The sequence below is a fragment of the Trichoplusia ni genome, chromosome 4, assembly GCF_003590095.1.
Source record: "Trichoplusia ni isolate ovarian cell line Hi5 chromosome 4, tn1, whole genome shotgun sequence".
In the NCBI taxonomy this organism is placed as follows: Eukaryota; Metazoa; Arthropoda; class Insecta; order Lepidoptera; family Noctuidae; genus Trichoplusia; species Trichoplusia ni.
In genome coordinates, this window is record NC_039481.1 from 15,586,525 (window position 1) to 15,614,346 (window position 27,822).

Consider the following 27,822-nt stretch of genomic DNA (forward strand, 5'->3'; position numbering starts at 1 on the left):
TGAGAGTAAAAAATTGTGTCATAATATTGAGGTTCCTTGTTAGTCTTGTTACACGTACAATATCAAACAAATAACTATACGCTATTTAATAATATACCTAAACACTAAATCAACAATCATTTACATGGCATTAACAAATCCGTCAACCATTTACACTAAAACTTCTGATTATTTTAACAAGCTAACAGCTAGAGGCACACGATACGTTCGGTGAAGGCGCCCACAATGGTCAAGTCCGAGCCGATCACAACCCGCATCATCTGAGGCGCTACCGAGTCCTTCACAGAAAACATGAACTCTCTACGATCCGGTAACCTGTAACTATCAAATTTCAGAATATCTTCTATTTTTTTCCGATCATCAAACTTCAATGGTTTCCCCTCCTCAGAAGAGGTGAACACCATTCGCTCGCAAGCCACTTTACACGCTTCCCTCTCAGCCTCGTGCAGATCCCTCGCCGCAATTTCAAACGTCCTCCGCATATCGACACCACCTACCGTCGAGGCTCCATAAGGTACTCCTTCTTCGTGTGCCTTCAATGCCCCAGCTCGAAATATTGCCGGAAGTAGGAGTTCAGCCACGGCACTGATTGACCGCGAGCGTAGAAAGTGTAAGACCTGTTCTGCTTCACGAGTCTCATCAAATAATCTCCGTTGTCTCGAAGCCGGGACTGGGCGGGCGACACTCCATGTTTCTACCCAAGGGTTCCCGGGCAACAACATACGCTCACCTAAAGAGCCACCGTCGTCCGGCTTCCAGTCCCGTGGTGAGTACCACCGCACGAAGTCGCAGAGCTCCGCGCCGGGGTTGGCTGCCTTGAAGGCCTCCATATCGGAGAGCAGTGACGCGCTCATCATCCGCGCGCGCAGCTCGGACGCCTTCGCATCGTCTCCGAGCCGTAACATCAACTCGGCATCCTCCTCCAACTGGTCTTCGGTCTTTGGTGCAGGATCCTTTTTTCGAAACACAAATTGTTCTAATATGAGTCATACATATAAATAATATTAAAACGTAAGGCTAATAAATTCTATAAAACACAGTTATATGCCGGTTTTGACCACTTTCTACTTAAATGAGGTTACATTGGAAAAATACAGTTATAGTCAAAATAATTATTATCTATTTTGGGAATGATACGAAAATCATCGACGACGGATGATACACAAATAATTTAAATTCCATAACTTTGCATAATTTTATGTTAAATGGTATGATTTATTTATTTCGTTCCTGCCTTAATCGTTGGTTTGAAAACCAATACGTCATTTAAAGTTGCGCTTTCAAATGATTTTACACACCTGAGTCCGGGGAATGTAAAGGGGAGACCCGCTCTTGAGAGTGGCATCTCCGAACCTCGTGAGCCGGCCGACCGGTCTGTCCCAGGGCAAATGCACTTCGTTCTCGCCCTCGGAACAGTCGAAAAACTCATCTTCGGAAGAGTTCCCAGCGACGGAACCAGTATTCTCTTGAGCTCGTTTAATACAACAGTTGAGTAGCTGTAGTTTTTGGTGTAACAAGCAAGTCCGCGCGTTAGGAGACCCCTCCGCTACTCTGTTAACAAAGAAAGCGAAACGTGAAACATCTGCTGTGAAAACTATACAATCTTAAAGAAAAAACGCTAGTCTATTTCAATTAAATGATGTAGTAAGTCCTTTTTTACATAAACCAAGACGTACTCGTCAATAGTTATAGGTTGACCTCTTCAGTTAAAAAAAGTAATATTAAACGATTTAATTCGTGACCAGTTTGCATTACGAATATTCAGTACTCTTACGATTGAAAGTTTTAAAAATAAACAAAACTTTCACCGAAAATAATAAATTATGAACTAGTATTAATCCCTGAAACCTCTCAATCTTAAAATGTAAAGTCTACAAACTTTATCATACTGTAAGTAAACATTTAGCAGTCTCCTGCTGGCGACAGCAATTCATTACATGTAAACCATTCAATACTCAAGATATAATAGGAAAATAATTAACTTGATTGCCATGTCAAGAAAGTTATAGTTCCAAATAAAATGTTTGGGAATGACATTAACTGTTCAATAGCAATCAGGCCAAAAGCTAACCTTTACGTGTAACTAATAAGGATTTTTCATAAAGACATTTTATGTGTAATAAAATAAACGGGATGCGGTGGCCAGCGAATTAGTGCACGATACTATTATGGTGTGTCAATATTTATATCTCAAGTTTATTACAAAGATTAATAAATAGTTCGGCATTTTAAGAGCAACAAATAATTCTACTTTTACGTATCTCTTATGATAATTATTACAACGAGATAAAACATAAAGAGCTTTTTTATCAGAATGAGGCAAACTTCGGTCAAAAAATAATTTCATAATTTTACTGTCTCTGTGTCTTGGCGAACCTCATAAAACTTTTTTGTACATTCATTAAGCAACTGCCGCTGTCGCGTTCATTCCAACATGTTTCGACTTTCACTTTAAACGCAATTATAAATAGATGAATATCCAGAAAAGAAAGCATATGAATCATACGAGATTACTAAGAGTTTCGCGCAAATCATGATATACCGTATTTTCTCTTTTGAGTGTGCAAATCCTTAAGCGCAGTACAATCGGCTAAGTGCAAGGGCGTGTCCACTTTGTAGTGTTGTTACAATGTAGCAGTACGCACACCTGCGGCTCTTCGACGGAAACAGAATGATGTCTCGATTGTGTGCCACGACCCAGAATCAACGGGAACTGAACTAAACGCGCGAACGCTCTCAGCACCGTTATCACATTGAATCACAAATGTGTTGGTGCGAGCCGGAGGAGTGAGGCCGCGTCTTGAAGACGCTCGTCGTGTAATCGGTCGCTGAACCGTTTGTTTACCGCAGCCGGTGCGCCAGCCGCCAGCAGCCACTAGGTGTAGGTCAGGAAGCAGTGGAGGGGGCCCGGCGCCGGCCACCAGTCCGACGCCGACGACAGCCGCGAGCGCATCCACCGCGCAGACATGGACCTGCATCGGTCAAGCTGCGCCTAACCGGTTCCGAACACCGAAAGTGACAGAGTTTCCATAGTTGTGAACAAACATGAAAAGCCATCGGTGATTTATGCGGAAATAAGCAAAAACAGAGTGACAGTGTTAGAATTTAGTGAGCAGCTTCATACATAAATCAAAGGATTATTTTGCTGTCAAGATTTTTCCTAAAAATGGTAAGTTTTATAAGTGAATATCTAGATTTAGTTCTACATGTAACTGTAAATAATTTTCTGTCAATAACAGACACTTAGCGCTTGATAGAAAATTGTCTAGTCGCGTACGTTGACCCACTTCTGAGAGAATCTAGTGTACGTACAGTACAGCAACCGGCACGAACAAGATACACGATCTCGTATAGTTTATGAAAACGAAAATAAAACTGTTATAACTTGGACTTTATGGAGCATCTTCTCAAAATGGCAAATTAAAATAAGTTGAGTGTACAATAGCTACAAGATATAATAAAACGTTTATTTACATTATATAACAGTGCATAGTTGGAGAAATGTTTACCGGCCCTTAACCTATTTGACTAGTTGTTGCCCCAGCATTCCACAACCAACCGTATCGGTATCCCCGCATACTCACTATATATACGTTATGAGTATTCTAAGGTATAATATGACCCCTCATTTGTTTTCTCTTAATTTGGTACTCATACCCTGTTCGCCCTTATATTTTTCTAACCTCTTTACGGTTATCGAGGAGAGCGACCTAGTATTATTTTGTCTTTTAGCATATGCTCGTAATTGGCTCACGTGTCCAAGTTTGGGCAATAAAATTTACACGTCCTCAAATCCTTAAGAGTTGTCACAGATGATTCAGAACCCCTCAAGAATTCGCTAACATATATTTTAAACTACTTACACTTAATTCAATCAAAATCTAATTAAGTAGAATGTAGGGATCGTATTTATATTACTTGAGTACATAAACAGCACGAGTACGTTACCAATTTGCCCCACAAGATAAATGTTTCAAATAAAAAAGTACACATAGAGCGCGCTCTACGAACCGTAGCATTAACTGGATATAATTATTATACGAATCTGTTTCTTTAAGCAGGCTAGGATTTATCTAGTCATAGCAAAACAACTATTTTAATCAAATCTATGTTTTGAAGTTTCTCAGTAGGATTGCGTTAAGCATGAGTAAAACTGTTTGCGCTTTGCAATTGAGTAGCATTTCTGAAATCACTCTTGGTATGCAAGTCCATTAACATAAAATATAGAGGAAGACAGAAACTGCAGACACATAATGTATGTCATTTCAATAAATCTCGCAAGATGCATCGTGACGCAGCCACGGCTACACGTGTGGCTATGCCAAACACGCACTTTCTCTTAATTTTGGTATTTTCAAACTGGTCTCTCTGCGCCGCCAAAGCTCTTTCTAAAACGTAACATTTAGTAAATGCGATTTCGATAAGAAATCGTCGGTAGCGGGCAGTTTTGTTTCTTGAATAGTTTACTCTGGCGGTTTGTTATTTGACAAAGTTTTCTTATGTGCCGGCTTGATAGTGTATTTGTCGAGGTGGCGGGGTGGCGCCTCCCTGCGGCGACAGGGGCGCGCGCCCGCCGCCGACGCCCGGCGACTAAGGCGCTCCATCTAAGTCAGTTCCGGACTTTCGACTTCGTTAATAGCCACCCTGTTTACTTTTAGCTATCTAACCGTGATGTTTTTCTTCGAAGAGAAATCAAATAAAATACCTCCAATCGTTGACTATAGAGTAGTATATAGTTATAAAGATTTGTATTCGGCGTACCGCAACAACATAAATGAGTTTGTTTTGTTGTTCTTTTATCGTGGTGTAGTAATCATAACTATCTGTCCGTCCGACTAAGTCTCATGTTTACGGTATTGAGTCAAAACACTTGCATTTGTAGTAAAATCATTGAACAGTCATTTAAATGTTATCATGCGATTTTATTTTATAAACATTTGAACAGCGGATGAGTTGCAGCGCAGAAGAATGGAATTGTTTGTTAATTCATTATAAACGCATCTATGAGTGCGATGCATTGAATAGAAGATAGAAACGCAAAGTAAATCTAATGGGAAGAGTGGACCCGTCCTATTGTCGCGCACCTTCCACTCATAAACCAATATCAATAAGTACGACTGAGCTTTGTAGATATCGCCGAGGTGGGAAAGCGCGCATTCCGTTTTCTCTTCATTTGTGAGGCTTATTGACTTTATCGTATAGACCACAAAGATGTAAAAGATTTGCGGCAGACCTAAATCGAGAAAATTCCTTTTATATCAATAAAATTCCCGAAATTTAAAACATTAACAAAAGTTGTAAACAAATTTAATCTTATCCAGTTCTACCAATTTTAGTTTCTATGCACCGTTTAATAAATTCGGTGTTGAAGCAGGTTCGTTTAAAGTTTAACAGTAAGTTAGTGACGGTAATGATTCCGGCCGGTAAATTGGTACATGCATTCTCTGCAGCCGGCAGTTTGCGCAGTTTCCACCGGCGTAGGTGTTACCCGTGAAATTCACTAACCAATTAATTTACGTAGCTCGCATTGCTCGGAACACGTTTTAATTGCCTTCTGCGATTCGACAAGTCTACATAAAGCCCAAGAGTAAATAATTAGCAAAGTTTTATTTAATAACCCGCTCGTACAATATTGTACGTTATTTTATATTTATTAGTGAGATCGTAAATCTGGTGAACCCGAGTTAAGAGCTATTATTTATAGCGTACTGACTAGACATAGAGCCCCAAGAGGGCTATGGAGAGGTCTATTTCATGGTCTACGCCTTTCCCGCGTAATGTATGCGCTCCCCCCTCCAGCGCCGCGCGCTGCCCGCGCCTCATGGATGGGCTCTACGCGCGAAATTGATTGCAGCAATTTGAGCTTTTTTCATACATAATAAAGTGTTCCCAAAGTAGGTACTTTAAACACTATAATGTACGTAAAAAATGTTGCGTGTGTATTTGAAAATCGAAACTGCTTTCGATACAATATAAATATCCGTGTTTGAACGAAACATGATTCTTGAGTTTTTTATGCCAGTTGACATTGTATAACCTTGAGCATAATAGCAACACGGAATTGGTTTTTGCGACAGTTTTCACCCATGATCAAAAAGTAAGTAAAAACCCCATGGCGAGGAACCGGAGACAATAGGCAGAGTAACTGTGTCGCAGATGTGTTGGCGGCGCGGCGAGCCCGTGGGAGCCTCGCTGTACATGCACCCTGATTGTATACGTGATGCCGCCTCCGTAGTACACATTATAGCATGCAAACAACCATTTACCTCACTATTTTAATAAAAACATCAACATCATTTAAATACATATACAATTTGCCTCTGCCAAACGTACAATTTATCATTATTCTAATTCCGCTACTTACACTTTTGTTGGACTGGTTTCATTAGCAGAACCCTAAATCTACATTTACGTACGTTTTCTGTTATATGGCACCTTTACGTCTGGTTAAAACAATGCTCTATAAAACATACTCTACTTAAACCCGCACTTCAAATTAATTATGCAGTTAAACATATACGCTCTACATTTGTGGAATATTAACACAAACTTTCTAAGTGAATACTTAGAACTCTATTTTTAGAGACAGGTATTTTACGAACATGTTTATATCTCAAAGAAGTAACGATCTCTCTATCTTAATGCAAAAAGGCTTTGTTCTTAAAGTTTCTGATTAAAATCTCTTTGGCATCTCAGCGACAACAATTGTATGTGACAATGCCCGAGGCCTATTTACCAATGTTTAGTATTAGCTATGACTTGATTATGTCGTAAGATATAGTAACAATAAATAAACAACTATTTAGTGAAGGGGCTTTACTACCGCCTCGTAAGACCAGTACTCTAAAAGGTGTGGGAGAGAAATGCCGCTCTATAATGTGTAGTGCGCTGTCTCACATCTACAGGGAAAACAATTTTGCTTTTAAACATGGTGGTAGGTTACCTGAATCTATTGGAGGGTAAGTTTACTTAATAATACTCACAACACACGTGTGACTATTATTATATTTGAATACATGCGCCCAGCGCTTTCACTCGACTTGCTTTTCTCTTTTGCGGCAAGTAAAATTTATTAAAAAGCCCTACAAATTTTCTCAAATGCGGAATAGTTTTTTCTATTACAATGAGTAGTTTTATAGATTAGCGTTTTCAATCAAACTCTTTAGATTTCTTGTACGAGTATAAAACAATAGACGTCTTATAAATTACATACGTAGGTAAAAACCATGCATTTCTTCTTAGTTTAACATGATAAATGAGGTGCTCCGTGTAACGGGCTCGGCAGTAACTCGCTACCTAATCAGCTGCCACTTAACTAAGCCGAGAGCAATACATTTAAGAGCGCTCATCTTAATAAGTGCCTATTTCAGAAACAACGTAATATATTATTACCCTGTTACACTGTATGTACAAGATAATCTTATTAATTAATGCGTTTACTGCGGATTTACTTGCGCATACAGGTTTACCTCTGTATATGTATATACTTATATAAAGAACTGAGTTACACAGTACATGCGTTGAATACCTATTTATGTTTGTTAACTGTGTGTTCCTGAAATAGTCAGAAACAAAAGCCGATGAACAAAATCAGATTAACTAACTGCCAGAAATGTTCAGTGACATTTAGAGCAAGTTGTTCAGCGGGTTTTCAGTGGAGCTCTGACGCTCAACATATTTGCACCCTTACACCCTACTAGCTACAACTTACTAACATTGTGTAACTTTCATGCACGATGATACAAGATATAGAGAAAAATTACATTTTTTAAATCATGAAAATCCTTACTTCGTCTATCCTAAGTTAATTGCGTGTTAATATCGATTCTATATTATTGATTATGCCATTTTATTATTAAAAAATAAAGAAACAGATTTCTAATAGGTCAATTATAAATATTATTTGGCATTAAATTCATAAAAATGTTAATAGTACCTGTTTGATTATTCACACTTTCTCTATTGCCGATTTTATGCGGATTCCTTTCCCTGCATTGGCTTAAACGCCTACACACCGGTAGAAGTACAAGTATCATAGTAAGAAATATATCTATTAGCCTACAATTTCTAGAAGTCCGCATTTCAATCTTGTCACGTAGATATGTAACATTTCGCCGATCGCCGAGCGCTAACTCTGATTGGAATTTAATGTATTGGATTGACAAATCAAAATCACGTGACTCGCAGAAAAAGGATGGCTTCTCGTAAGTTTCTTTTTTCTTTGCAGTATTGCTAGGCATTCCTTAATCAAATCTATTAATCATGGGGTTAAAGGCCTCATCGTGTCTTGTTGACCACAAGCATTCAACCAAATACCGCGTCTTTATAAGAGCGTGTCCAGAACGTACAAATATTTATCCAACATCGTGTACAGACGATTAACTATAAGATGATCAGTCAGAAACCGGCTGCAAGCGTGGTAACCTATGCACCACGATATCTAGTCTCTGTAGGTCACACAAATGCTAACACATGAACCCGGATCGCATGCCGGGAAGGTTAAACGTTACTAAACGAAATATCATCTCAAACAGAATTCATCGTTTTCGCAAAGCATAACATTTGCTGGTAGAGTCGCTTGACAATACGAGCATCGTATTACTGTAGTACTAGATTCCCTAAGTACTAGTAAAACCTCGGTACTAAATCAGTAATACCTACCGCTGTCATAAAACAAATTTATTAATTACATAAATTAAATTCAGGAACGTATGTAATTATTGAACCGGGATGTAATCATTACTATATAAATACTTGCTAATCAACTTGATTTTGATTTTAAACACATTATAATTTATTTAAAATTATTAATCGTGGGAAGCATTTGTTATAATTGAGTGCAACGGTTTGCTTATATTACAATCGTTTTGTCATTTTGATAATTTCCCTTTTACTGTTTTATTTTTGGGTAATTATTTTTACAAATATTTGTATTACTTACTAGATCAAGTTTTTTTTAACTATACTGTAGCATTTATTATTATTACGAATTGATGAATGTATCACTAGATTATTTAAGTATCCGCGTATCCTCAATAAGGCAGGGTGCGATATCGATATCCTGTAGGGATTACATGGATGCTGGAACTTTGATTGATTGACGGACCCTTATTATTTATTGAACTTTCCTGCACATTCAATCTCGTTAAGATAACCTACGTAACAATATCACAAGCATCTGTTTCACACCAATAACGTTCCGCTTAATTATTCGGTGCGAGTCACTTACAATAATTTCATTGATTATCTTGATTATGTCAGTATCTAACTCGAACTTATCTATAGCCATTGATTCAGCTGGACAATTCACAATAGATTCTCTACCTAGCGTGCGACTATTTTCGTATAAGCCCCATTCGTGTTGAGTGATGTCTCTAGTCATTAATTGATGTCATCAGCCTACTGTGTGTTGTTTCTCTGTGGCGATGTCAGTGACCCGGCACGCAGGTGCAATATTCATCTAAGTCACGGTTGCCGACTGCGGCCTGAAGATGGATTAGCTACCATCGAAACATTAGTGACGGTCGATCTACCGTGAATGTAGGGACGGACCCAACATGCCGCGGATGCCACGCCGAGGAGACGGAACGAAATCTGTCCGTTTCCTTATCACAAAGTAAAGTACTATTTTTTACTAAAATTTTACACCATATTCACGAATAAACGTTACATGTGATTGGTAACAAGTGCATTATTACAGAAGTGCTCCGCTGCTATGTATTTCTACTCTAGTTAGCTAAGCTTTATAATCAAGTAAAAAGAACATGATATTAAAATTTGACAGGCGTTAATAAGCGATGACGAGCATCCGAGTGTAACATGTAGGCCTATGTATCTTATGTGTGGGAGCGCGCGAGGCTGGTCCGCGTCTCGCGTCGCTCAGCATCGCGGCCAGTCGGTGCCGCGGGTACTACCGGCCGCCGACTGCTGGCAATATCTGCGAATCTCCACATCCGATCGTTAACGCCTCACTGCGTTCCACAGCGTTTTTGCGTTCAATACACGGAACATATAGCACTAGGATTTCACTTGCATAAAATTTAAATGAACACACATTGGAAATATGTCAAATGAATATTTTAAAGCGTCATATTTCTCGTCTTTCACTGCGAATGTTTGAAATGAACCTGTTTAGATGGAATGGCTTCTAGTGAAGTCATAAAACTGTTTCTACATCTAGAGTATGCAACAGCTATAGCGGTGCACTACATATACATAACAGCATTGTTAAATTGGATAACTAGTTGTAGCTATATATTTTGAAAACAGCACAGAAATAACCAGTCATTACACAACTGTCATAACCATATTACGACTGCATTAAGCTCTTCTTAAGATTATAAAACGTGAAGTTATTGTTATACAGCCTATAGATCTAGATGTCGATTAAAGAAAGCCGTTATTACTTTTGTAATTAGTTAGTGATTAGTATACGTTAAATATACATGTGTATTAGAAAGCAGTAAGAATGCAAATACGTTAATAATTGTAGACTAGCAGTAAGGTCGGCAGCTATAATGATAAGGATAAGGCGAGCGGGCGCTAAGTGGCGGAAAATGAAAACAAAATAATTTGTTAATATTAGAGAATCGTAAATTGTGGTAAGGAAGTTACTTCAGCGCGCCTAACATCCGCAGTTCGAGGGCTCGCGCCGCTTCCCGCCAATCGGCATTACGCTCCACCATTATATCCACGAGCTCTCTAGGATCGCACCCATTAACAACACCCGGTTATTTTCTATTGCAAAGTCTAAGCAGACAACTTATTCACGTAGGTACCTGCCGCCTTGAATAGCGGTGCAATTAAGAACACGACATGATCAAAGCGTCTACGGACGCGTAGTTCCCTTCACAATAACAAAGACAATAATAACCCTACTTCAGTAGCTAGCTACTAAACGTACAACTCGAATAGTATGGCCATAATAAAGACAAGATGTTATCGTTTTATTATGTGGACATTTATATATTTTTAATGTATTTTTGCTCATCAAAGATATTCCGTTGACCGCTAGTCGCCACGCATCGCGTCTAATCGTAGGGAGTGCGAGTCGCGCTTTCTACCCACATTTACTGTTAGACACAAACCAACGCTTGTTTACGTCCATAGTGGCTGTGATACGCTTAATTAAATGAACGCGAATGATAATTTGATGGGAATTTCTACAGCACCGATGTAAGTTTACCGTTAGAAGGTTAGCGCTACCTCATCGATGCGTCATTTTTTAGCATCTTTGGTTTATATTCAACTTGGCTTTTATTCTATAAATTATTGAGGAAAGACGTGTAGCCATAGGAACTAAAATTAAATAGTCATTGCCAAATTATGCCAAAAAACAAGAACTATCTTCTTGATAAGTAATGTACTATGAGATCCATTGATCAAATAGCATGATTATCCTCACATGGTAACTACGCAACAAAAACCTATCGTTAAAGTTATTACAGCAGTTTGATAGTCACGCAGGTGTTCAGCCTATAAATCACCTGTCACAAGAGGACATTACGACCTAATCTGCCTTTTAGGCACGAGTCGGTCAGCGGTGTAGCGCGGACGTTCAGACAGCTTGAACAGTAAGGCCGAGAGTAACGGCAAACGGAACTGATTCGCGACAAATAGCTAACATCACTGACATTAATGATACATTTCTTGGACCCACTGTGCCATAACGGTCAAAGGCAATGCCCGTAGAATGTGGAGTTTGATATGCATACGGCACGGACGGAAAAGTATAACAAGTTGTTGATGATACCATAAATTGTGCGCAATTTTGCATATAAAGAGGTTTGTTTGTTTAATTATAGATGAAATGAATTCAAAAAATACCGCTGCGGCGAAAACTATGCAAAGTTGTGCTATTAAGTTTTTATAAGAATGACCAGTTTGTAGAGAAAATTTATTTATATATTCGACGCCGTCAATCTACACATAGTCAACATCCCATCACGTTTAAAAGCTCTTCTACAATTTAAGACAAAAAAAAGTAAAAGGATTAGTAACAGTAACAATTCAAACTTAAATAGTGTTACATTAATCCTTGCAAAGAGGTCGGATACGTCGTATACCTCAGGGGAGTCCATTAAGCCGCATTCATTCAGCCAAGTTAAGTACGGACGAGGAATTGCTGTACGTAACTCAAATAGGATTTAATGTTTACAGCGTACGTTAGATAAAGGATCACTTATTGATTCCGATACAATTTGTTGTGGTTTTAGAACGTCGTCGTAAGATTTAAAACATACAAATGAAAGAGGGAGCTTGGTTTGTCTAACACTCTTTGGCTCTACGGGAGAAGAAGAGTAAAACCTTTTCGCGGGGAACAACCATCACCTTTTAAAGTAAGGCAACAAGATAAGTTTTTAGTTTGGTTGTATAAGTGTCACAGATCACTACGTTATACGTAGGTATGCAGCGTCATACTTCCATAGCAGTCTTTAAAAGGTGGTGGTAGACGTCATACTAACGCTCATTTAGTTTGGTGTGCTTGTAACGTGTGAATGTGGTAATATTAATATGAGCTAAATATAATATTACTAGCTGTTGCCCGCGACTTCGTCCGCGTGGTTAGAAGAAATTGCGACTATATCTTGAGATTTAAACTATCCTATCTCTCAAGTTAGATCGAACTGCACATGGTGTGCGAATTTTATTATAATCGGTTAAGTGGTTTAGGAGTCCATTGAGAACAAACATTGTGACACGAGATTTATATATATTAAGCTGTCAAATGTTTTAAATGTAATATTAATCACTAAATTTGAACGTACAAATGAAATCATGTCTGTTGTAAATACGATTAACCATCACTTTAACAATCTTTTTTAAGAACGCCTGAATCGACATTTCCTATCTGACCACAGAAATATCGAAACGAAGTCACTTTTGAATTCCACGAAATTTTCAAAATTATATTATAAACAGTTGCACTAAATCTAATTATTGAAATGAAAAACTCTACAGTAATTACATTTTTTTTGTATACAAACAGCTGGAGCGTGCCTTTGTTTAAGTAAGAGAGGTATCAAGCCGGTTCGCCACAAACAGCTCCTATTGGGTCCTAACTAAACAATGCGACTGTTATTTCTGAACTGCCCCCGTTCCTATTAGGTACAGCCACCGCTTGTATATCCATATCTGTTTACACAGGTACGCCTATGTGTTATCAGGTTTACAATCAACGATGCGATATTTGAATGAAATAAACTCAACTGTTTTACAGTCTCCACTCCAAGTGTTAAGGACAACGGCTTGTAATGTATTCATTAGTTTCGCTTTCACTTTTAATTATTTAAAGACCACTGATGAGTATTTATAATGGTTAATTAAATAATTTATAATATGTTTGATATACGATAAACATAAATATTTTTGAATAAATTATTAACAGACATCGTAGGATGTCTTGATCGCACACGAATAGGTAACTAGTAAACTATTTAGTTCGTGTAAATCTTTCAGCTCAAAGTAAACTTCACAAACGTTATAAGATTATCCAACTTGTCAACGAATTCACTCTTAAATCATATTTTTTTGCCAAATAACAGTACAGTTTTAATTAATGATACATGCGAATTCTTCCAGCAATTAAGAACACTGGAGTATCTTCAACATTGTCATCATTAACATTCTTTCGGCAACACATAAATTAATAAACTATTCAACATCCATCATTTGTCGCGTGTATAGATATCATTCAAGTTCATCTATACTTTGTATTACTATTAAGTAAGATAAAACCTCGTCATTCGAACAATCAAGTCAAAATGGAGACGACAAAGGAATATTAAGTTACTAAATCTCAAACATATCCAAATTCCTTACGCGCACAAAGCATAACATTTCATTGAATTTAAAGTGTACACGTGATCCGGTTTGATCAATCACTCTCATTACATTAACAAGTTTGGATTCAGTTAAAACTTTATCAAGGGACCCAAACGCCGACTCAAGAGTATAACGCCGCGCCGGGTAGAGGACGCTCCGCCGCCGCTACACGTTGTGAAAACCGTGAAACTTTAATGGCGACGGTATATCTTAGAGGCTCAAGATAAATTTAGCAAGAGCTTTATAACCTCGCCAGGATCCTAATCTAAAGAGAAAAAGCTCGCATTACAAATTCAACAGATAGGTGTATCAAGCAACACAAACGTAAATAGACGTTATTAAGGTTATAACAAGTCTCATTAACGGTACTTCTTGAATAAGTTAAAGTAATTCAGTATGTTCCAAATGGGAGTGTTTAATTGGCTCTAAGCGCAGGATAAATGGAGAAGTGTAGTGTTATGTGAAACGTTTAAGTCTCTCACATCTGGTAGCAAACACGCTTTCTTAACATACCAACACCACTTGGAGCAGAAAATAGTTTACCTTTGCACAAGTAAATACGTTTCTTTACTCTCTCCAAGTTTTATTTCGAAATTCCTTCTTCAGATGCGAATTACCTTTTAAACGTATAAACAGATGAACAAAATCGATCAAAGCCAACCAGCTAGCTGGCTAGGTAACAGGAATAGCAAAATGATTGATTTCATTATCATATTATAAGGCTGCCATTTTCATTTTAATGCAGTAATCCATTTGGTGGAAGCCGATACAAGTCTGACGCAATATTAATCATCGCCCGTCCGAACTAGCGCACTTCATGACCCGGGGAATATTCCCACAATATATCGAACTTTGTATTTTAAAGTAAAGTGGAAAATGAACTTTTATTTAAGCGGAAAAATGTTAAATGTTAATGGTATGGAACGAAACTGTTTGCACGGAATATTCGGGATTTATTATTTTAACGAAGTGACATTTTGACCCCATTTGAAGGATCATGGTCACGGGTAAATAAACTGCGATGTAACCCGGTCATAATAACAAATATCGAGAGCTGAATTTCAATTTTCTGCCTTTCGCGGAAACCTGGCCAAGCATTAATTGAGAGTATTTTGTCCGTATATTAAATGTCAATGAAATTTACGAATTGTGTCTAAGACTCGTAAATTTCAATCGTAGGTATGAAGTGAGATATTTAAAGGTGTTATTTCAAAAATCTATCTATTTTTTACTTTACACCTAAAATTGAAAGAGACAGCAAGATATATTTAGTTACATACCAGTATTCAGGGCAAATCATACTTTTATCTCTACTAATAAGGAGGTATTTATGTAGAGTGTAAGTAAAATTCCTGTGTCACGTTCGCGGCCTCATAACGTAGGAGAATTAACCAACCTTGAACATAGATACCGCGAGAGAGAACGCTTGCTAAATTCCTCTTCTGAAAGATTAAGGCGAGGTGGCGGAATTTAACGGTAGATATTCACTCTTACGAGAGGCTTGACGATACCAAAGTAGGACGGATCGATTCAATAAATCTATGGAATGTGGGTATCTATCAAATGTGGGATATTTAGGACACATTTAATGTCCTATGTAACCCAGTCAACTATTTTCGTTTGTGACTAAATGTAGAGCAAGCATTTACAATTAAGTTTCCTTTTTTCGTGAAAAAGTATCTGTTGCGTTAAAACAAAATACCTTTAAATTGTGATGACAAATTATATCTGCTAACTAAACTCTGTCGAAGGGTTAAACGATACATTTCAGCAACAGTAAAATTACATAGCACCTCTTTTCAGTTTTAAAGTGTCGTGAAACTAAATGTTATAGCTAACTTCCGAGTCCGACCAACAATCTAAGAAAAACGACGGTAAAAAGTACAACATAAAGACTTATTAGCACTAAAGAACGTCTACTTGCTAAAATATTTCAAAGCTTTAAAGATGTAGTTTTCTAAATACGACTCAAACTCCGATTGCGTAGGCCATATAAAACAAAAAAAAAAATGACAAACGAAAGAGGTTTAAATAGTATTTTTTCTTTCTCTAAATTATAAGCACACAGAATATAATACAACAAATTAAAGAAATGTCAAGAACATATTAACTATGCCACATAGTTAATAAGAAAAACAGTATATTTGATAAAATGTTAACAGCTTGCGAGAGTGTTCTGAGTGTTTCAAGAAAACCCTCTCCGGGTGCTACTTTGCTAGTAATACCGAACGTGCCTTGAATTAATTTTAAAGTGTAATTTTAAATGACAGCGCGCCCCACTCACGGGCTCTGTGACACCTTAAAATATCCCGGATAATTCATCTCACATCTGAAATATAAATTGTTTTGTTAATCTTTTCATTTGTTTAATACTTTTATTATAAAAAGTTTTTTTTATTATGTTGGCATACATATTAAAGCAGAATTAAATATATTATGTGCAATACTATTATTAAGAATACTATATAGTAATTAATTATTAATAAATATTATTAATACATATACAATATGTAAAATAGAAATAAAAAAAACGTTATACAGAGTATTTCAGAGATTTTTGTACGACACGTGGCGCCATCTACAACTTACAGTATTATTATATTTGTATGGAATATTATTTTTATAATAAGATCTTTCAAAAAGTTGGAGTCAGAAGGATTTTAGCCCACCAAAGCGTAACATTCGGTGGTGGACATCATGCAGACGCAAGTCCAATCCGATCATCATCCCCCGTTTAACCTTTGGAAAGATCGAATATTCAACTTCGGCAGTACTCTTATATGGTTGCGCGTGTAACGAAACCATAGCGCGATCTAATTCGACGCCAACGCCATCTATCGAGGTAGGAGGTAGTTTTCCGTCGACACTGATATAGCCGCGCCGCGCACCGCAGCGCCACAAGTTCTTCTTATCACGTTTGTCGCGACTTCGCGAGTTCATACAGTATTGTATTTATATATAGTACTAGCACGGACTAACGCATATTATGTTTTTCCAAATTTCTTACTGATTCCCTGTTTGCTATTACAAATGTACAATATGAAATGTAATGATACTATTAAATGATATCTACCAGATACACCGTAAATACACTTACTTTAACACTAATCCCTATTCAAGTACGTGTTAATCCGCAATAATATGGAAAACTATTGACTCTACTAAGTAACGCATGCTGATTTGATAAAGTTATGCATCGATAACAATATTCAATACAATAATTAATAACATTATGTAGACAAAAAATATATTTTTAATTAACCTAAACTAATAAAAATAATGAATAACGTAATACATTAATGAATACGTAAAGAAACAAATTGAATCAAGTCTTCGTTGATTAGTTATAAATCAAAGAATTAACACAAATCAAATTCTCAAATATAATTCACAAAACCAGGGAAGTTATGTTCCTAAAGGCTTTCACTTGGCGAACACGTAATTATTCTTTGAATAAATTATAAGTATTGTTTGCCGGTCAACTACCAAATTCGAGTTAAAAAGATTGAATCTTTAATTAGCTGTCACACTCAAAGGTAACAAGACTCTGAATGAAATAATTCCTTTAAATATGCCTTCAAGTTACCCCAAGGTGCGGCGACAGTGACATTGATTTCACAAAATTAGGGAAACTTTAATCGATCTGTCACTCAAGCCGAGGCGCCGACAACTGGGGAATTATTTTGGCTTAATTAACTGACATCTGGCACGGAATGAATAAAGAATGAGAGCCCTGCAACAATGAGTTATATCAGAACATTTACAAACACGTGTTCGATCAACGTAAATCTTTAACATGCAAATTGTGGCAACATAAATTATGCAAGTGGAATAGAGTCGACATACCGATTAGCAAGTTATAAATAAATGGAAAGCAGGAACTCATTATAATGTGAACAGCTTCAACCGATAACAACATTTTCATGTTTTAGTACAGAACTATCGTATTATATTTTCATAACCAAGTTTGATTCGGAATATCAAAATTTCAATATAAGTTGAGATATTGCAGGAAACATTTTCCACTAGCAGTCAGTTGTTTGTTTTCGAAATAAAGTTGGGAATGATCGTGGAGTCTGTTCCTGGTTCGTACAGCCCCAGTGTATAAATACTGAAGTTTGGATATTAGTTAGTCGAGCACAACGACGGCTGAGCGGATTTCGATAAAATTTTATATGAAGGTGGAAAGTCAGCGATTAGCATATAGAGTGGCAATCAGTTCAGCCGTGACCAAGTAACTGACTAACAAACATCTAAATATATTCTTTATTTCTGATAAACGATGTGTTTTTATCTTAAATTGCCTCCATTGAAAAGTAAGTTTTGATATATGACAGGCAGGTAGAAAGCTGCGAAAAAAGAAAAAGTACTCATTTGCCACATTTGAATAATTTGCATAGGAAGCTTTCTCAAATCAAATTTTGTAGCTAATACACCAAATTCTGAGGCCAGTCATCCAAACAACATTTCAACCGGTTTGTCACTTCAAATGCTTGTCGTACGTTGTTACAAATGAGCTAGTTGGCATTGAAATGGCGCAGCGCAGTTGTGAGTAACAATATTATGTGTTCTTGTATCAACAGCTGATAAGAAACACAATTACGTGTTGGGTCAGTAACACTTGCGCAACACTACGTGTTTGTTGAAGTAACAGCAGTGCTCGGAGCGAGGCGAGCGGCGCGCAGCATGCTAAAGATGTACTTCCGTACTGCCTCCGATACATAACGCATGCTAACCGTTACGCATAATCGTACACGTTACAACCTATCATTACATACTCGCCAATAACACAAAATACCTTGTTACACACATAAAACTAAACGATACAGTTACGTGTAAATTAACCGGAAAACAACATAAAATTATAACAAGTTATAAATTATTTAATTTATGTACCATATTATTAAGTAGAACAGTGCATTAAACTGTATTTGTACAAGCACATTTTCTCTTTAAGCTTTGTGCGCAGATAACTTGAAGCTTATACATGTATTGTATTTACTTCATATTCTATGGATGCACTTAGATTTCGACCTACTACATCCTGAGAGCATAGATTAATTACGAAAAAAACAATTAATATCTGTTTCTTTGCTATCTTCAAGTCCATGAGAAAGTGAAGCTCATCGCTTGCCGGCAACGCGTCGCATGGAGTCAGCCGCGCACAGTACCGTTAGCAGCGAAATCGGATGACTGGTGAATTTATGTAAATAGGCTAGTGTTACGAGCTTACATCAAGACGCAGGCATTCCAAGTTCGCGACCACTCACTACTTTACTCAGATTATTGATGAAAAGCTTGCGGTTTCACTTTTACGTGTTATGAAAATTTAATTATTTATTTACAAATGTTTTACAATTACGACTGCTTGGTTTAAAATATACAATGCAAGTTTAATAAGAACTGATCTCAACCGGGTTTTTTATGAATACCGCTGTATTACCATCGTAATAAAATTATTTATGTTAACTAATCATAAAATAAGATACGTGACTGTAAAATTGCTGTTATGTTAGATTTCATTATCAACCATTTTATTCGCACCTAGGAATGAAAAGAAAAGAACGAGAGGATTGCAAGCATGCATTTTTTTAATTTCCCCCAATTGCTTTGGCAGAAAAAGCGGAATAAACTTCGACGAAGCCTAAAAAAAATTGTGTAACTATGCATTTCCAACAGTATCACATTACACATACGACTCGTATTGACAGCCTCATTTTTAAAGTCGATTCAAAACGCTTCCGTCCTAGATTTGTGTAATGAATTATTTCCGAATCCGAGCCGTGTAAAGTTTGGCTCGTTGATGCAATTCAAACTGATTTCAGTCTTCCGCTTAATCGGCGGTCATGCGAACTGTGGTCTTTAAAATGCAGCGCACGGACATAACTGGTTCTCATTACGACTTGCTTTTATTTCTTTCATTGCTTTAAAGTTTTTAAAAATGCTTGTTCCGATACATTTATTTAATTGACTTTTTCTAGTACAACGTTTGCTGTTGTGAGGAAGTCTGTGTTGGGAAGTTATTCTATAAATATACCGTTTTAATTGGCTACAAAAAGGAGTTGATATTAAGGCTTTTTAATTCGTCATATATTATTATATGTAGGTAGATCTATGAAGCTCGCTTGAAACCCAACACTGATGCTCGCATCATCGGTTATTTCAGGACGTACGCAAACATTTGCCGTCCACAGATCAAATGTTTGACATGCGGTGTATTGATTACAACTTCTCTTATTGAACCGTATACTTACTATGTATTCAACAAAAACGCTTTTAATATAACTAAAAGAATTATTCGTTCCACATTTTTCTTGTGTTACGTCGGATTTTTCTGTCGTCATTTAAAAATCTTGCAAGCAAAGGAAAATCATCAGTACATTAAACGAATACCAAAAAATAATTAGGTATTGAAACGTTACAGCAAAGAAGCAAAAAGGTTTTTATAATAATATACAGAGTTAAGCTTTTTAGAGTAATCCAAAAATAAAATGGAAACTGATCCACTTCGGAAAATCTCGATAATGCAATACTTCGTGTCTACAAAAAGGTGAAAACTTGATACAGATCTATTACATACGAACAAATCGATAGCATTTACGTTAATTTGAGTGATTGAACAATGTAAGGCGCGTATTAGACAAGTGCAGGGAAAGCCAGATGTTCCGGGCTAGTAGCCCGTGGCCGCCACGCTGCACTTCTCCGCACGGTCTGTGCGCCGCTTGATTACCACATCCATCACACACTTACAACCTAAGCTTTTATTACAACCATAAACATCGATTATTACTACTGAGATTTTACAATTACCCTTAAAGATTGTTGTTTTTCTCTCTACAGAAAAGTATTTAGAGCAATACTTTATTTTTGACGTACATAAGACTGATTGACAATTTTAATTGTAGTTAAAGCTTTTTTTACTTGTTTTTTGTTGCCAAGGTATTGTTTTTTATTAACTTTCAGAGGCGGGAAAATTGATAATAATAGGTGATATAATTCTTCATTGGTAGTAAACAGATTGATTTACAGTGTAGCAAAAGCAACACCATTATGCAACATTTTTATTTCTTGAAGCTATCTATTAATAACGATACGAGTCAACGTACAAAAATAAAATAGGACGCGTCAACGAAACTCGGTCATGGTCAAAATTTGTCGGTGAAATGTAGGAATCCTTTGATTGCGTCGAAGTTTGGATCCGACATTGGGGGACCGCCACGTGTTAAATTAATTGATATTTTTATGCAGTTGTGGAAGCGTGACCACACAGTACATGGCATAGAGAGGCGTATACCTATATTGAAAAGCTGAAAGAAATATTTCCGAGGTTGTGGTTTCTCTACACCAGAGATAATCAAAATTATACTATACTTATAATTTACCTACTCAACTACTCTATAGTACGGTCAAATGCCATCTGTATAGAGCCGCAAATACTTTTCATTTCTGTCGACGGACTTGGCTATTGGCTATTGAATATGTTATTTTCATGACTGGGGGTCATCGAGATCTTATCGTTATACTGATAACTTTCTAGCTATTACCACATTAACATTTTCGATTATCTCCTACAGTCTAAGTGGTCGCATACACGAGACATTACTGGGTATAATGGGAGTGTTATCCTTGACTTATAGAAATTATTCCGGGTCTATGCATGTATTTGTTAGCCCGAGGTGCCGAAGTACTCGATTTCGATTTTTTGTTGTTGTATAAAACGCGGGGACAAAGTATTTCGGGTGAATCAAATATTAGAAAACTATAATTGCCTTATTTTTCAATTACAGGTATTTTGTATGTTAGCAGAAACAAATAATAAACTAAAGAAAATAAATTACATAATTTCAGGGGGAATCAAATCGTGGAAGGAGTCTTCGAGCTTGGCTGTCTTCTGCTTTGCTTATGCTGAGCGTACACTGCGCAGGCGCACAGTGTCCGTGGGAAGGTGCACCGACGCTACAAAATGCGTGTGTTTGCGTACACAACTTAGCCAGAGACTTATCCGTCCAATGTGATCAGGTACATAACATCAATTTTAGACAGTGTTACTTATAATGTTTTTGAAACGTAAAACATTTAATAATACTTTTCCCTTGTCGTCCCCAGGTTGACTTTCCGACGCTTATCTCTACACTAAATATGAGCACACGAAACATGGTCATCGATCTTCTCTACATAAACAATTCAAGCATTCCAACCCTCACAAACAATTTGTTTGCAAGCCTCAAAATTCATAACCTTCAAATATCCGGATGTGGAATCAAGAAAATTGAGGATGATGCTTTCCGAGGACAAGGCCCGTTCCTTAAAAACTTAAACTTACAAGACAACGAACTGGTCGAAGTTCCAGTTAAGGCACTCAAAATATTGATAAATCTATCCCTCTTAGACATTTCCAAAAACCGGATCACTCATATAGATAATCATTCCTTCATAACTCTTCGTAAGTTAACAACACTAAAGGTATCCGACAACAATGTTACGTTGGCACCCCAAACGCTCAGCGGGTTAGAAAATTCGTTAAAGAATTTAAATCTGAAAGGCACAAAGCAAAAATCTGTCCCCGAATGTATTAGAGGCCTGCGGAGCTTAGCATTCCTTGATCTCTCACAAAACAGTATACGAGAACTTCCAGGACCTGACGGTAGCAGGACGTTTGAGGGGTTAGATTCATTAACTGCACTAAACTTGGAACGCAACATCATAGTCAATCTTAAAGACGATGCCTTTGCTGGCATAAAGACAACACTTAGTTCCTTAAGTCTTTTAAATAATTTATTGCCTGAGTTCCCTACAAACGCAATAGGAACACTTAGCGACTTGAGAGTACTAGATATTGGGTTTAATTTACTAAATAAGTTGCCGGTGGATGCATTCGCAAATAATCCATCTATTACGTTATTGGCGTTAGATGGTAATCCTTTGCCTACAGTGCCGGAACAAGCATTTTATCATCTAAATCAAACTCTAAGAGGCCTTAGTCTCGGAGGCAGATTCTTAAATTGTGATTGCCGCCTACGCTGGATAATTGAATGGATTCGTAACGGGGAATTGCAAGTTACATCGCGAGAAAGGAATCCACAGTTCTGTGGCAACCCACCGCAGTTTAGAGAGCGAGGGTTTTATAGTTTTGAACCAAGCGAATTAGTTTGTGACTACGATACACTTATTACGACAGAAAAACAGACCACTACAATCAAAGATTTAAATGAAAAGAAAATAAGCTACGTTACGACAACTACATCGACGACTACAAAGGCTCCAACGACAAGTACTAGCACATCCTCATCACCAAGCACTGAAACAAGCAACAATAACGAAATCCCTACAAAGCCAGCCCCTGTTCAGTCAAGTTCTACGACCAGCACAACCCGTCCCAGTCGCATCCCTACCGTCCGGCCAGCCGCACCCACGTGGCGCCACGCACCGCACCAAAGACCTCCTCTTGTAATGAGTTTTCCACAGCAAAAACCAAAAATAGATGATTCTAATGAAGTTATAGTAAAGAACGCATATAGGAAAGACAATTCTGTGATTATTCATTGGGACTCTGATGTAGCTAACATACTCGGCTTCCGCGTCGTTTATCGACTCTTTGGAGACAAAAGCTTTAAACAAGGACCACCTTTAGAAGCTAGCGAAAGAGAATTTACGATTCGAAATGTTCCATCCCAGGTTTGTATAAAATACCTTTTGTATATATGTATGAAATTGTTACCATAGTAGTTAATATTGTTATAGTTAATAGCATTGAATAAGTGTTACGTGTATCTTTCAGGAATGTATCGTGGTCTGCGTGATCTCCTTGGAGGAGGTTCACGTGAGTCCCGAAACAGTGCCGTATTCTCAATGCCGAGAAGTACGCACTGTTTCCGCCGCAGCTTCTAATATGGACAAGATCACGATAGCGGCCAGCGCCGCTATTTGCAGCACTATCGTCGTAGCCGTTCTCGTATTTGCTGCGGCTTCACGTCGCCGCTCTCGCACCGTGCATCGCCTGCACACTCAAACACCAAAAAAGATGCCGAACCCGTGCTGCGGAGGTCTCACCGGCACCCCGAGCCCGAACGGCCCGCTGTCTTCGCTGGCTACGATCGGCGCATTCGGAAAGCAGCGTGAGTGGGATCAAGTGTCGGCCTATAGCGCACGTTCGATCCCGCGTGCACGTTCCTATACTGAACCAGCTCCTCCGGACCCACTACCTGGTCGCCCTGGCCGAGCTCGTTCCCTCGCTGATGGTCAGTCTCAGCATAGCTATTCTCATTCCGGTCGATACGGAGTGCCCGGATATCCTAGTAGCCTTCTAGGATCAAGAGCTGGTAAGTAAACTGTCGCTTCTAATCTTCTTCATTTCACTCCCGCATGATCTGACCTTGTTACTAACAATAACTTCAACAGACTGCTTCCTTTACTACCCTCAAATCTAAACACACCTATTTATCTTTTAGATCTACGCCAATCGCGTCAGTCTTTAGGAGCGGCATCGGAACGAGCCTCCAGGTTATCATTGAGTGGAGCTGCGGGCGGAGCCACGGGCGGAACAGCAGGATCAAGACGGCGACCGCGGTCTAGGTCACGCCCCGCCAGCCGATATAGTGTTGGATCTCTAGGCATGGGGTACTGCGACACCTCCGACAACTGGACCGATCATGATATGGACATCTATATGGCACGAAACCCTACGACCCGCAGTGGACTAGTGCCTTTATAGCGTGCGAAGGACCCGGCGCGAGAAGAACCTCTATACTGCGGGCGCTCCTCGCCCTCGCGAAGACCACGAGCCGGCACCGCCTACACTTCGTGGTGTAGTCACGGTGTAGAAGCGCGCAGAGGCAAGCGCCAGCACCGACACACTCGCCGTCACAGCCATGAGCAAACCAACAGACGTGCGCACGCGCATTGTAACAGACTCACGGGTCCTAGCCAGTGTATCCAGTATCCAATAGAACACTGAGTTTAGTGTTATACCTAATATTTGTTACCTTCTCTGGGATTATGTACAGTTAGCTAAGTTTCTGTATTTATGACAAATGACTACTTAATTTTATAGAAATGTTTCTATTTATTTTCTCATATATTGTCTAAGCGCACAATAGTATTTTTTGGGCAGTGTTTATAAAATTATTGAAAAAAAAACATCGTCGTATATTTGAAAGTTTAACAACGTTATTATCCATAGTATTCGCATTTTGAACACCAAGTGTTCTTATTACCACTGATATTATATTTTATTTACTAGTAACTTTGATGGTGCGTATTTAATTATAAGTTCGCTTTTGTGTGTATAGTTGTACATATCGTTATTATAGATTTAGGTAATAGGTAACTAACAAGTATAATTATTAAATAAATGTTGAAATCCTGGGAATCTTAATCTGGGTATGGCGGCCGTATTCTGATGTCTTATAACCACGATTGTTCTAGTGATAGAAAGAGATGTCGCTATACCCAAAGATAGCACCATCTCTTTTTAATGACGGATCAATCATGGCAACACCTCATAATACGGCCCCAGTAGGTAGTATAATTAAATTTAAATGAAACGATGAATTTCGTAGATTTAGAACTAGCTCTTAGGCCCAATTACAATATTCGAAGTCCGACAACTGATAGAAGTTGGAGAATGCAATAAGAGGACTAAAAATAAGTTGTATGGTAAAGTATGGTCCTAATTTAACTGGAAGTTAGTATATTAAATTATACAGAAAATGTGCTCAATCCAAATGGTGCTATTTAAAATGTTAAACACACACGCAATTAGTTAAGTACGTGTTTGCATAAAACATTCCAAATTATTTTAATAGTCATTTGAGTAATTTGAATACGATTACTGTACTTGGTGTTTTCTGCTCTGCCGATCTATTTTCGATATTACGATATCACAGGTAACATGTATTATGTTTTATAAATTACTCAAAAAAACTAAAATATACATTAAGCCATTTCTAAGAAGTATATTATATTTGTTTGGAAACAGATTTTGTACTTAAAGTAAACTCCTTTTTTAAGGATGTTTCGCGAATGTTAATTATTATCATTAAATTATAAATAATTTAAATTTCATTTTATTTGTTTTATTACTACTATGACCAACCCCTTAAGTTTGGTTGACTGTATTAGGTAACAAAAACTCTTTATAACTTACCCAGGCACGAGGATCCGATGTTCCCATCTGTATTGGAGCTCCTGACTGAACTCATACCAGAGATGTGCTAAATACGTAAGACCACCAGCATCATAGAGCCGCGCCGCAGTCACTGACAGCCGCCACACTAAACCACCTTCTGGACTTGTCTTAACATAACTACATAGTTTCTGAGCACCATCAACCTGTAAATTAAAAGATAACTAAATAAACATCCTTAGACCTGGCAAACAAGTTAAGATTTAAGTACCAAAATACTCCACCTGCTTGAATTCAACTTCTAATTGTCTAGGATAGTTGAAAGAATCGTCATCTACTGCATCAGGGAACACATAATACAACAGAGGCATCAACAGATCATCCGCTATAGGTCCCTTGAAATCTGAAGACTTTCTACTTTGGCCCATAGCAGCCTTCACTAATTTAGAAATGGTTATTGGAGCTTCAGTGATTTTATGCAGAGGATTCACTAACCCCAAGCTTCTGCTTAACCCTAAAGTATCCATAAGCAAATTGTTGTTATCTAACAAATCCATTATCTTACTAATTAACTCTGACAATTGACACTTGAAATTATCCTTCAGTTTAAGGTTCACAGTCCAAATTCGAGCATCAGTTGGGTCCACCAATGGCACAGAAAGATTCTCCACACAACTATGATATTCAAAAAACTTGAGCCAGATACAATTGAGAAGCAGACTCTGTATAGGATTCTTATCAGACCCAAATGGAAGCTCAATTAATTTCTTCACATCAAAACCTTCTATGGACAGAAACTCATTTGACTGTGTGCTCTTCTTCCAAGTAAACTCGTCATACTCCTTTAGTTCGTAAGAAACTTTAGAAGACAGAACAACTGGTTCTAGGGCAACAGGCGAGGATATCCTTGATTTAAACAAACTTATAAGGCCACTGAGTTCAGCACACTGGTTTGAAATTCTCTTTAAATGTATTGTGTCATAACTAATTTTATATTCACTGTCCTCATAGAAACCTAAATATGTCGGCTGCCAATGCTCTCGGATTTTAACAAAGAAAGGCACACCACAATCTGTGTTAGCAAAAGCAATATTTGCTGTACTCATCACTAGCTTTATTAAGTTCCCATTGGTCAGTGGATTACTTGGATACAACATCAGGTATCGCTTTAAACCATACCAAACAGACACAGGAAATGGACTGCCATCAACATCGTCAATGAACTTGACTACAGGATCTGTTATACCATTGTGCAGCTCTACTAAGATAGATTCAGCTCCATACACCTCAGGCTCCTCCAACGGCTCGGGCAGTTCAAGAGAATGGTAAGATAATGTAAATTTCGAGTCTTGAAAGGTGATTTCCTCAGTTTTGCTAACCCATTTCTTTGTGTATTCTCCTGACAGTTTAGGTAAACTCGATTTAGACAACCTCCACTCATTAATTATTTCTTCTATGCGGGCAGTAAATACTTCCCATTCTGACACTGTTGTGAAATCCTGATGGTAAATAAATTCATCTATTTCTTCATTCATTTCTGTGATACAATGATTAGATTTTATGGCAACAAACACAAAAGGCAAACAGCTGTTATTGTTTGACAGTGACAACTGACAGATTGAGAACGAACTTGACTCAAATGAACGAACGATGACATAACCACACTGTCAACTGCCAACGCGTTTCAGTTTAGATTGGCCACATTTTTAACATTTGGTGTGTGCCACCATAGACTCATTACGTAGTTTTCTTTTTGCTGCAGACTCACATAATTTGTCCCCTGCCTAGAGGTCACATTAATTATTTGCTATTCAGTCATAGCAAATGATATTTTACAAAACTTTTTATATTGAGTAAGCTACTGGAACATTTTA

General features: G+C 37.8%; 2 protein-coding genes across 3 annotated transcripts; one reads left to right on the forward strand and one right to left on the reverse strand.

The window, feature by feature from the left end:
- Positions 1 to 27,583, reverse strand: LOC113493205 (rab3 GTPase-activating protein catalytic subunit). The gene is made up of 4 exons (XM_026871065.1): positions 26,233 to 27,583; positions 25,970 to 26,154; positions 1,299 to 1,551; positions 1 to 953 (listed from the first exon to the last, which is right to left on the reverse strand). The coding sequence occupies exons 1-4, from the start codon at positions 27,481 to 27,483 to the stop codon at positions 189 to 191; spliced, it is 2,454 nt and encodes an 817-aa protein (XP_026726866.1). The 5' UTR covers positions 27,484 to 27,583; the 3' UTR covers positions 1 to 188.
- Positions 2,264 to 25,887, forward strand: LOC113493202 (leucine-rich repeats and immunoglobulin-like domains protein 1). Of its 2 annotated transcripts, none has more exons than XM_026871062.1 (5): positions 2,264 to 3,169; positions 21,673 to 21,843; positions 21,931 to 23,499; positions 23,603 to 24,143; positions 24,273 to 25,887. In XM_026871062.1, the coding sequence occupies exons 1-5, from the start codon at positions 3,167 to 3,169 to the stop codon at positions 24,533 to 24,535; spliced, it is 2,547 nt and encodes an 848-aa protein (XP_026726863.1). In that variant the 5' UTR covers positions 2,264 to 3,166; the 3' UTR covers positions 24,536 to 25,887. The 2 variants fall into 2 exon arrangements, with proteins under 2 accessions (XP_026726863.1, XP_026726864.1); XM_026871063.1 differs by having other exon boundaries at positions 23,603 to 23,939.
- Positions 27,584 to 27,822: the final 239 nt, after the last annotated feature.

Coding starts and splice junctions, on each gene's coding strand:
- LOC113493202 (XM_026871062.1), top strand. Junction 21,844..21,930: donor TATCCGTCCAATGTGATCAG/GTACATAACATC, acceptor TGTCGTCCCCAG/GTTGACTTTCCGACGCTTAT. Junction 23,500..23,602: donor TTCGAAATGTTCCATCCCAG/GTTTGTATAAAA, acceptor TGTATCTTTCAG/GAATGTATCGTGGTCTGCGT.
- LOC113493205 (XM_026871065.1), bottom strand. CDS start 27,483: ATGAATGAAGAAATAGATGAATTTATTTACCATCAGGATTTCACAACA. Junction 1,552..25,969: donor CATCGGATCCTCGTGCCTGG/GTAAGTTATAAA, acceptor CTTTGTTAACAG/AGTAGCGGAGGGGTCTCCTA. Junction 954..1,298: donor TTTACATTCCCCGGACTCAG/GTGTGTAAAATC, acceptor TTTCGAAAAAAG/GATCCTGCACCAAAGACCGA.